The 12,522-nt window shown below is 43.1% G+C and overlaps 1 protein-coding gene across 1 annotated transcript in view; it reads left to right on the top strand.

Moving 5' to 3' along the window:
* Window positions 1-12,522, top strand: part of HDAC4 (histone deacetylase 4) — a 311,748-nt gene that overhangs the window by 133,182 nt on the left and 166,044 nt on the right. The window contains 1 exon segment of the mRNA XM_038421049.2: window positions 1,262-1,412. Within this exon segment, the coding sequence (XP_038276977.2) occupies window positions 1,262-1,412 (151 nt within the window).

The raw sequence follows: 12,522 nt of genomic DNA on the forward strand, positions 1-12,522 counted from the left end.
TAAAAACATTAAATACTCTGAAAAATCAGGTCTTGGTGTCTCAAGATGGGTACCCAAAATTAGTGGAGATTTTTTGCATATTTTGGCCTTCATCTTCTTGTATCTCAGTTGTTCTTCTGTGAGAACTCTACCTACCTTTGAGGGGTGTGGCAAAGATGAGTTCAAATTCATTGGGCTCAGACAACTTTTATTCTGGCACTTTACTAATTTGTGAGGGTCTCAGTTTGTAACCTCAATAACATTTTCTTAATATAGTCATGTTTTTTGGTTGTAATAATTTTCTTATAAACAATTTCAATTGGTCAAGAATACTTACAAATGCAAATGTGTTAATTAAAAATGCACAATAGCTATACAGTACTCAGGCCCAGTCTAAACTAGGCAATTTTTTCACCAGTGCAATTACATTGATGTTGGTTACACTGGTGCAAGCCTGTAATGTAGATGAGCTGCATCAGCACAAAACTGGGCTTTCATCAGTGTATCTTACTTCGGTATGCACTGATGTAAGCTAAACTTTGTACCAGTAGTGGTTTGTTAGTTTGAATTACCTAAACATACATAGGGCCTCAGTTAAGAAATGTTTATTCATGTATCCTTAGGGCATGATTCCAAAGGGAGTAATTTAAAAATGATCATGACAACCTGATGCAAGTGAGAACCTGCTGAAGTGCCTGAAATTGACCAGTCTGTGAGCACAGTTGTTTTAGGGCTCTTCTGCCACAGGCTCGTGTGGATGGTGGTGCAGATGCATGCTACACCATTGGGCAATCCAGGAGCCATTGAAATGGGCTTAGACAAAATGCCTTTCTGGAACTCTGATGGCTCTGATCATTGTCCTGCCTTCTATGTGGAACCAACTGTGGATTGACGAGCATAGCCCCACCCCTTTTGGAGAAGCTAATGCTATTTAACCAATTGGTCCATTGCTCACTAAGTACAGGGGCTCTGATTGTAACCAGCTCCTGCACAGGGCCACAAAAGTTAAGCCAGAGTTATCTTGTACCACACTCCTGAAGAGGCTAGCCATAATTTAGCATGTGCTCCTTTTAAATTTGGAATGAGGATGAGTGCAGTGACCTGCCCATCCTAATGCAGGAACCATTTGCACAAGGAGAAATGTTCTTTCATTGTTTTGTTAAATGTATTAAAACGATTAGCGTCAAGGTATAACAGTTCCTGTTTGGCGCATTGTGGTATGAAGGCTTTGGGTGGTCAGATTGCGTGCATTTACTTCTTTTTTCCTTTCACTTCTCAACAGCAGCAACAGGAAATGCTAGCAATGAAACATCAGCAGGAGCTCTTAGAGCACCAGAGAAAGTTGGAGCAACATCGACAGGAACAAGAGCTGGAGAAGCAGCATAGAGAACAGAAACTACAACAGCTAAAAAACAAAGAGAAAGGAAAAGAAAGTAAGTAGCAGCAAGATAGTTTATTTCAGTGATGGAGTTTACAGTAGGTGAATAGACTAGAGCACATGGCACTCTGTTTTACACTTTGATTGTACAAAGGCAATTTACAATGCTTATGAAACATCTGTGGCTCTCTGCGTAAAGAGACTTGTTGCATGAAATTCTCATGTTAACTGTGAGAAGGGATTGAGAATAAAGAAAAGATGAAACTGTATCTGAGCCCTCAGTTTTGTTTTTTATATACATAAAATAAAGTATCTAAATTCTGAAAGTATTTCTTTATACCTTACAAAGTATAGTTTGCTCTTGCGTATGTGATAGTACCCAAGGAAAAGTGTGCAAGAAGAAGTAGTAAAATTATTTTCTTCTTTGAGAGGTGTCCCTGTGTGTGCCCCACTGTAGGTGTGCCCCTGCGCTGTTGTTCAGAGATTTTTACTGTAGTACCCATATCAGCTGCACATGCAAGGAGCCTTCCTCACATACCTGTCTAGTCTTAATAGTGCACGTGCGCAGCCGAACTCCTCTGGTCCTTCTCTACTATCTCCGGCTGAAGTCGGACCTACAGCAGACTGTTTAAAACTTTTTCTCTTACCTGTTCTACAGTCTTTTTTCCCCTTAGTTTAGCACTCTAGTTACTAGATAAGTTCATCCCTTTAAAAAAAAAAAATTGTTCCCGCTTGTTCCTCCAGCCAACGCTAATATGCCTGGCTCCCCAGGATTTAAGCGGTGCACTACGTGCAGGGACGCCATCCCTATCTCAGATGGTCACTCTCAGTATATAAAATGCCTGGGGGAGTCCCACATTCCTCAAAAATGTGCCCATTGTTCCAAATTAAAATCCCGGGCACATAAAGACAGAGAACTCCACCTGAAAATGATTCTTGGGCAGAAGTCACTCTGACCTGCTTCTCACCCAGGTACGGGCTCCCCAGTAAACTGCAGCCTTCCTGCCTCCAAAAAGGACAAAAAAAGAAAACGCCTGCCTCCCTCACCCAGAAGGGAAACGTAAGCAAAAAGATCGCTGAGCAGGTCTATTTCTTCTATGCAGACCTTCCCTGGGCTCAGCACCTTCGATGCATCGGTTCCCCCGGTATCGCGCTAATCCCGCCTGTAGCTGCGGCGACAGTGCAAGTTCCCAGTGCCTTGGTTTCAGGCTTCCAGTTGCCTGCCTCTCTCATGGCACCATCTGGCACTGCAATGGACATGGTGCCAGCACAGTTTACCTTGCCAGAACAGACGCGGGCTGCGCTTACCTCCCCGGCACCACCGACCTCAGTGCATGCATTGAGCGCTACAGTGCAGAGAATGTCGGTGCTGAACAACCCTCCAGTGCCGCAGGCACTCCTAGCGGAGGGTTTATTTCACACAGGCTCTCCGGCACTGCAGTTCATTCATTCATCGGACCTACAGGTGTCACCTAACCTACAGTCACCTCTACTTGACACCTATTTTTCTCCGGACATTCGCATGCAGTCCGGACACCTGTCTCCAGCTGTATCTCACTTTTCTACTGATGAGGAAGCCATAGTGCAGGGAGACTTTTCACCATACCAGTTCTCCCAGTCTCAGACCCAAATCAGCACTGGTCACAGAAAATCTAGGTCTTCATTCATCAAAGACCTCCCTCCCTGGTATACAAACCCGTGGATGGTACGACCTATGTCTTTCCCTGGTCAGTGGCAATACTGGGGTCCATGGGCACCATATAAGCGATTCCACTATGATCACCAAGATGCCAAAAATAGGAGCAATGCCACCTCACCATCACCAGTGCATATAGCTACGAATGAGACACAACAACAAGCTGTTACTCTGTACTTGGATGAACACGCTACACATGCTTCCCCAACCATTGTGGAGCCCGTATCCACACAGGATGAGGCTATACTACCTCCCCCACCAAAACTGTTGAATGATTTCTTCAAACTTCAAGACCTCTTCAAAAGAGCCACCAGCGAGTTGAGAATTAACGTGGAGGAAGTTTCTGAAAACCATCATGACTTGACTGACATCCTTCAACCTTCCTCCACACCCAAGATTACCTTACCTATAAATTCAGCCATTATGGATCCTGCCAAAACCATATAGCAGACACCGGCTACTAGCACACCTACCTGTAAGCAAACTAACAGAAAATATTTTATTCCTTCCAAAGGGTCTGAGTTCCTTTTTACTCACCCACTGACAAACACATTGGTAGTAGAGGCAGCTAACCAAAAGAACAAACAGCAGTTTCCCAGGTCTACCCCAACTGATAAAGACAGTAAAAAGCTGGACCTGCTTGGTCATAAAGTGTATGCTTCGTCCACATTACAATTCTGGATATCTAATTATGCGGCCGTTCTGGCAAAATATGACCACAAAAATTATGAGAAACTCATGGACTTTATTGATAACATTCCAGAGGGCAAAAAAAAATCCCATATCATTTTAAAGCCATAGTCTCTGAGGGACAAATAGTCTCCCAGACCACACTACAAGCTGCGCTTGATGTTGCTAATGCAGCTGAGAGGTCCACTTTTACAGCAGTCGTGATGCGTCAAGCTTCATGGCTTTCATCATCTTCTTTTCCTTGTGAGGTTCAGAATACCATAGAAGATCTTCCTTTTGATGGTGAAAAATTATTTGCCAGTAACACCAATGATGTGCTTCACTCCATGAATGACTCGAGAGCGACATTACAGTCTTGTGGTATCCAAACCCCTGCAAATAGGAGGAGACAATATAGATACCAACCTTATCAACATCCACGCTACCCAATGTATACTCAACAAAGTCATAGACCATATGAACAACAACGTCAGTGACCAAAATATCAGTGTCACCTTACCAATTCATCAGCTCCATGTCAACCCCCTCCCCCTAATAAGCAAATTTGAAGATGTGATCGAGGGTATAGAAAACATCATCCTTACTTCAGTGTCCATTCCCTTCCTATCTTTACCCCACTCCCTCGCCCATCCCTTTTCAGGGACCCCCTCACAAACAGCTTCTCCACCAAGAGGTGCATCACCACCTCCAATTAGGAGCAGAAGAACCAGTGCCTGACCAACACAGAGGAAAAGGGTTCTTCTCCCATTACTTTTTAACACAAAAGAAAACGGGATGGCGACCCATTCTCGACCTCAGATGCCTCCAATAAATTCGTTAAATATATTTTTTTTAAATGATTGTTGCAGCCATAATTCCAGCACTGGAACAGGGAGATTGGTTTTCAGCCCTCGACCTGCAGGATGCTTATGTTTCTGTGACCATACATCCTGCCCACAGACATTTTATTCTCTTCGTTCTGGGCTCACAACTCTACCAGCACAGGGTCCTACCTTTTGGCCTCTCGACTGCTCCTCATGTCTTTTCCAAACTTCTCACAGTCATAACAGCTCATCTCAGAAGGCAGGGAATCATAATTTTTACTTACTTCAGCAACTGCCTTTTCAAAGCCAGGACCTACCAAAAAGCCATTTAGTCCACACAACAGACAGTCCAGTGTTTTCATGCTCTTGGTCAAATGAACAAAGAAAATCTACACTGACTCCCACCCAACAACTGGAGTTCATAGGAGCACCTTTTGACTCAAGCAAAAGAATAGTATCTTTCCTACTCCACCTTTTTAACACCATCAACCTTTTCATTCCCAAGCTATGCAACAGTCCACAAGTGGCTGCACTAGCTTGCCTACAACTCTGAGGCCATGTGGCCTCTTGCACTTTTGTAGTCAGGAATGGTCACCTCTTCATGAGGTGTTTCCAAAGCTCGATGTCCACTCTCTACAGACCAAATGTCCATGGTCTGAACAAACTTTTATACATACCTCCCAGAGTCAAGGACTCCCTTATGGCCTCACAAACTTTGCTCTGAGGTCTCCTTTCTACAGGATGTCCTGTCGGTTGTCATAACTACAGACGCATCCCTTACAGGATAGGGAGTACACATGCCCCAATACACTGCCCAGGGGCTTTTGTCTCCTGCCGAAATGTCCCTTCACATCAACATTTAGAACTCTGAGAGATACGCAATGCCTGCCTCCAATTTCTCCCCTTCATACAAAACCAACATGTCAGGATAATGACCGACAACATTGCCTGCATGTTCTATGTAAACAGGCAAGGGGGGGCACGATCCTACTCCCTTTGTACGGAAGCAATGAAGCGATGGAACTGGTGTCTGTCTGAATATTAGCTGCACATTTCCCTGGCTCTTTCAATACACTGCAACGACCTCAGCAGAAAATTTCCCATAGACCACGAATGGGAACTAAACGAGGATATAGTACTAGACATATCCCACACATGGGGATATGCAACCACAGACCATTTCACAACTGCAGCAAACAAGAAATGCCCAAGATTTTGTTCCAGAGCAGGACTAGGCAAACACTCCTCAGAGGATGTGTTCATGTTCCCCTGGAAAACCGACCTAATGTATGCATTTCCCTGATACTGCTCATGCACAAATTATTGATGAAAATACGAACAGACCAAGCCAGGATCATAATGATATGGCCCAGATAGTCATGGTACCCTTTTCTTACCAAGATGTCACTTTTCGCACCCATCCCACTACCCCTCTGCCCGAATCTCTTGTCCCAGCAACACGGTCTATTACTCCACCCCACTTTAACCATGTTACACCTCAAGATTTGACTCCTTCATGGTTCTCTCATGAGCGAACTTGCTCGGAGCAGGTTCAAAATGTACTCTATAGCACAACAAATTCTACATGCACCACTTGCCTTCATAACTGGACAAGATTTACACACTGGTGGGCTATCACAGAAACTGCTCCTTTTTTTCCATGCCTCTCCCACTAATCCTCGACTGTCTGTTAGAGATTAAACTCTGGACTCTGAGTCCCATCAAAGTCCATTTGGCCCCAATTACAATTTTCCATGATGCCATCAACGATAGGACTATCTTTGCTCATCCCATTACTAAGCAATTCCTTAAGGGACTTCAAACCCTATACCCAGACATCAAACCACCTAATCCATCTTCCCTTAGTCTTAACATGCTTAACCCAAAAACCATTTGAACCATTAGCCACATGTTCCCTCTTACATATCTCAATGAAAACTGCATTTCTGGTAGCAATTGCCTCTGCGAGACGTGCAGGAGAAATTGCAGTATTCATGGCAGATCCGCCATACAGCATATTTTTTAAGGACAAAGTCCCCCTACGCTTACTCCCCGAAATTCTACCGAAGGTGCACTCATCTTTCCACATCAATGAGCCTATCCATCTTGCTACCTTTTCCAAAACCACATGTGAATTCCTTTGACTCTACAATGCACACTTTGGATGTGCACAAAGCTTTGTCCTCCTGTTTCAACAGGACTAAAACCTTCAGGCGTTCCGAAAAGCTATTCATCCCCATTGCAGAACGCTCTAAGGGCTCATTTATCTCTAACTACAGACTTTCCAACTGGATCTCGAGTTGCATTTGTCTTATCAACTACAGAACGTGGCTCCTACTACTTTTATCAGGACTCGCTCCACCAAATCCATGGCGGCCTCAGTGGCCTTTCTACATAACATCCCCCTTTAAGGACGCTTCCAGAGCTGCCATTTGGGTTTTTGAAAATATGTTTGCAAAACATTATCCTCTTACACAGGGGTCCATCACCGATACACATGTGGGCAGAGCTGTTCTATCGACTGCATTCCTTCCAGATCCAAAGTCCCTACCTCCTTGAGAGAGTGTGTTTTTCAGGCACCTACAGTGGAGCACCAACAGGGACACCTCTTGAAGAAGAAGGGGAGATTACTCACCTGTGCAGTAACTGATGTTCTTCGAGATGAGTATCCCTGTGGATACTCCACTCCCCATCCTCCTCCCCTCTACTTCAGAGCTGGGGTGGCCTCTGTTGTAGGGAAGGAACTGAGGAGTTCGGCCGCACATGCACACTATTGAAACAAGACTGGTATGTGAGGCAGGCTCTGCGCATGCATGGCTGATACGGGTACTGCTGTAAAAATCTCTGAACAACGGCGCAGGGCGCACTGAAACCTACAGTGGAGCACCCACAGGGACACTCATCTCAACAAATGTCACTTACTGCACAGGTGAGTAATCTCCTCATCACATAAGAATGGCCATAGTGGGTCAGATCTACGATCCATCTAGACCAGTATCCTGTCTTCTGACAGTAGCCAGTGACAGATGCTTCAGAGGGAATGAAGAGAACAGGGAAATTGAGTGATCCATCTTGTCGTCCAGTCCCAGTTTCTGTCAGTCAGATGTTTAAGGGACATAGATTCATAGCATGGGGCGTCATTTCTGACCAGGTTGGCTAATAGCTATTGATGGACCTGTTCTCCATCTGATTCTCTCCTGATTTCTTTTTTAAAAACAGTTACATTTTTGGCCTTAACATCTCCTGGAAATGAATTCCACAGGTTAACTGAGTGTTGTGTGAAGTACTTCCTTTTGTTTGTTTTAAATCTGCTGCCTGTTAATTTCACTGGGTGAATTCTCCTTCTTGTCTTATGTGAAGGAGAATTTCAATTCTGATGTATCTTTTTTGAGACCAGGTGACCAGAACGGCATAAGGTGTTTAAGGTATGGGTGTACCATGGATTTATATAGTGGCATTTTGATATTTTCTGTCTTATCTACCCTTTACTAATGGTTCCTACATTCTGTTCGCTTTTTTGACTGCCACCGCAGACTGAGTGGATGGTTTCAGAGAACTATCCACAATGACTCCAGGGTCTCTTTCTTGGGTGGTAACAGCTCAGTTAACCCCCTCATTTTGTAGGTGTAGTTGGGATTGTTTTCAAGTGTGCATTACTTTGTATTTTGCATTAGGACCACACAAATCCCCCATCAAAGACATTTCAGTTGTTCATTCTGATCCTTTTTGCATATGGATTTGAAGCATGTGAGAGGTGCTCAGTTAGCAGCATTGAAGGTTGAACTCAACTAACCCCAGAACATAGATCTCACAAGCAGCAGCACTGCACGCTCCCTCCTAATGTGCTTAAAGAGTACTTGAGGTACTCTGTGCCCATTCAGTCAGCGACTTCTCTGAGACAGCCAACAAGGGTGCTGTTTGTAGAGGTAGTTTTCACAATGTGAATGTTTGTCCACTAGAAGCTTCACTGGCTCACCAAATCATTCCTTATAGGGTACTGACGAGCTTGCAAATAACCGTCAGAACAGCCTGTTACAGATTTGAACTAGTAACTAAGCTATGCAAGGGGTCCAATACCAACCCTCCCGATGCTGCCATTTCCCACCTCCTTACCTGATTGGAAAAACACTGAACAAAGGAGTATGCTTTCTTGGTGGCTGGAACTAGACACTAATTTGAAGAGTCTTCCAGTTGTTGTGAAATGCTGTTTCTTTATGATGGAATTACAAAGGACATAAAAAAATTGTGAACTCTTTTATAGCAATACCATTATACTCTTAAAAAAAAAAAAAGAAAGAAAAATAAGTTGCATGTGATGGTTCAGAAAACCCTTTAGAAAAGTTTCCAATTGTCTTCTAACTATTCTAGGGATTTTCCATCAGGAAAGTGAGACAAGGAAAGGAAGTGAGAGGTGGAAGAGGCAGAGTGAGAGGATAGGGGATACTAATGGGGGGCCAGATAAGATATGTGGGGTGGACCTGCAATAAAATAGGATCCAAAAGATCTTTTTCAGAAACAAAATGCCTTTCAGGATCTACCAGGACTGGGAGATTAAGTTTTTTCTGCTTTTTTGCTAGAGTCTGATTTCCCCCACCCCAAACCCCCTCATTACAATCATAGGCAGCAAATCTAATCCCCATTCAAAGTGAAGGAGGCTGTAGATTTGGTAAATGCCCCAATAAAACACTTGTGTAGGGTCAGAGCTATTTTAGATGAGATGGTGTGACAGAAGCAAAAGAGTCAGAATTTAACAGTAAGAAATTGGGTAGTTTGGTGATGCTGAGGAGACGGTGAAGATGATTTTCCATGTAGGATCAATCCTGTGGCTTAACCACAAGGATGTGTGCAGTTGGCTGCCGTCTGAGATACTTCCCCTTTTCTTATTTAGTTGGCTTTTTAGTATAAATCCTAAATAATGACAATAATTTTTTACCATGTGGAAACTAAATATTTCATCTTCGCTCCCCATTGTTGTTAGCTCAGAACAATTGATGATGATATATATGCTTTGTTCTGTCTGCTCTGTAAAATGTGTATTGTTTTATTTTTATTTAAAATATTTTTTTAAAAAAATCAATAAAGCAGTCTGGCTGCAAAACACTCAAAGGATCTTAAGAATATTTTTGAAAGAAATTCAGATAAAACGCAGAAGAAAGACTAGAACCCTAGGATGTTATGTTGTAATCATGGAAACAGTCTTCCTCTTTATTTTTAAATACTTTATTTAAAAGGTGATAGTGTTTGTATAATCAGTACAGCTAAACCTTTTAGCACACTTAAAATATTTTTCTTACATCCTAACATTTTGCTAAACATAATTAAGCTACAGTGGTCCTGAGCTAGAAAATAAGGAGGAAATACTAGATACAAGAAAAGTCTACCCCTCCTCTCTCCCCACCCCCAAATATGAGACCAAATACACTGTGTACTATTTAGTAAAAGACAAAACAAACAGATTTCAGTTGACATAATAATGACATCTCCCCGCTTTCTCATCTCAGGATACCAAAACTGCTGTATATGACTTGAAATATGCTGTCATGATGCGTTTGGACCAAAAGTATAACTTCCACGACAACAGTACAAAAAGAAAATGTTTAGCAAACAGAGTGTAGAGCAAGTTCAGTTTTCTTTACTTGTAAATTCTTACAATACAACAAGCAGTAGTATCAGCAGCAGAGAGCTGGATCTTGCCTGTCGTCATCCTACCTTCCCACCATTATCAATAGGACCTAGAACTGGTTCTAAGCACTGCGCCCAGTCAGGCATACATGACCCCATCATCTGCTGCTAACCCAGGCCTTCCAGGCATGGAATTTCAAAGTCAACTGCTGCTGCAGAGGCCTTCACAACCTTCCACAGCACAAGCTGCCTTTGACACACTTAGCCCTTCTGCTGTCACAGTTTGCCGTCCTTCCATATCTGAACTGTGGCACTGTAGTTGTGGCAACCCTAGTTAGTCTAAGCCAGTGGTCTCCAACCTTTCACTGGGAATAGCATATCCCTATTCCCAGAAGACTGTGGTGGGCGCCAGACACCTTGCTGCCAAAATGCTGCCAAGAAGCGGCAGCAGAAAGAAGCATCACCGCCAAAATGCTGCTGAGAAAAGGCAACGCTTCTCGGTGGCATTTTCGCGGGCGGTTCTTCGGTGGCAGCATTTCAGCGCAGCGGTGTCCTGCGGGTGCACACAGCTGCCCCAGTGGGCATAGCGTTGGGACCCCCGTCTAAGCTATAATTATGTACCTTAATGTGCTGATTTGGCCTGTTAATTCCCTTTTAGCCTGTCCCTCTATCTGGTTGTCTGCCTTATTTGCACTATATCCATATGATCTCTCCCATGATGCTGACTGCATTCACTCCTGCTTCAGCAGCTCTGCACTTTTCCTGTCCTTATTTCCTATCTTTTCAGAGCTCTTGCCTCTCCTCTTCACCATTCCATCTCTACTCCCCTGTACCTCTGGTCAGTTTCCCATGTACAGTTTGTAATAAAACTATATTCCACTTCTGGATTCTCTTTCTGCCTCCATGCGTATGCCAACCTTGTTCCAACTCAGGCTCTAGTCCCATTTTAACCCTTTGCAGAACCTTTTCTTACCACAACTTCTATTCCTCATAGCCTTTATAAACCAGTCTAATTCTTACGTCCCCACTCCCTTCTTCCTGTCTCCCATTCCCTCTACAATACCCTGTCCATCTCAAATGAATACACCACTGCTCATGGTCTCTTTATCTTTTATCGCTTTATTTCTTTGCATTCATTGAAATATGGTTCCCCCCTTCTCTCTCTACTTCTACACATACAATGACTACTACTACTCCTCCTCCCACCTAGGAGGTCATGGTACTATTTGGGCTCCTACTCTCCAGCTTCTACTGTCACATGTTCTTCCCTTGTTTTGTTGGAGGACCTCTAGGAGGCCTCAGCTGTGGATGGTGAAACTGTCTCTGCCTTTAATTGAAGGGGTAGAGGCTTTTAGTCTAACCAAGATGGAATTTCTCCTAAGCATTTTCAGGCATCTGACTCAAATAGCTGTTAACAAAAACAGTTTTAGATGCTGTGTGGAAGGGCAAGTGATGTTTATATAGCATCATTTAGGAAAAATTTGGGTAAATAAGACCTGAAGTTTTAACATAACAGAGATCCATTTAAGCAGACAGAGAGGAGGGGAAGAGGACTAAAAATGTTCAGGCCTTTTTATATCCTAGAAGAACAAAAAAAAGGGGGACCCCCAATTGGTCACTTTTAATTTAAACTAACCATACAATAGAACGTTGCCAGTCCATACTGGCTAATTTTCACACACAGTAAGAACCCTTTCTCCCAACTTCTCAGTACAGATTAATAGCAGAGTTAATGTGTTAGGTGTCATATTCCCAAGGCTACTGCTTTTTTACAAAATACACTGGACTTCACCACTTACTGGAATATTCAGAAGTAGTACAAAGTACCTTTTGGAAGTATTAGCATTGCTTTTGTGTTGTTCACTAACCTGCTAATTTGCAAAGTTCTGCAGACACAATGTTCCTACCATCCCCCATATGCACATGAGTAAGATTTTGCTGTATCTAGCTTATCCTTTTAGTTTCTTGTAGGCATTCTTTGATCTAGTACAATTACATAGCCCCCTATTATTATTTATTACAATTAGGGTAGCATTTAATGGCCTAAGTAAAGGATTGAGGCCTCATTTTGCAAGGCAATAGACAAAGACAGTCCCTGCCGCAAAAAGTTTTCTGTACCAGTGTGGCATTTCATTGACTTCAGTGGAACCACAATGGGTTTTGCCACATTGGGACCAATAAAGATAATTTCTATGAGTCAGGGACTGTCTTTTTGTTCTGTTTGTATAGCACCTAGCACAATGGGATCCTGAGCCATGGCTGGGGGTCCTACTTGCTGTGATAATACCAAGAATAAATGTAATAGACAATAAACAAGGGAATGTCGAGGTGATATTTATGGACATGTCCTGTTA

The sequence above is a fragment of the Dermochelys coriacea genome, chromosome 11 (assembly GCF_009764565.3).
Source record: "Dermochelys coriacea isolate rDerCor1 chromosome 11, rDerCor1.pri.v4, whole genome shotgun sequence".
Taxonomy (NCBI): domain Eukaryota; kingdom Metazoa; phylum Chordata; order Testudines; family Dermochelyidae; genus Dermochelys; species Dermochelys coriacea.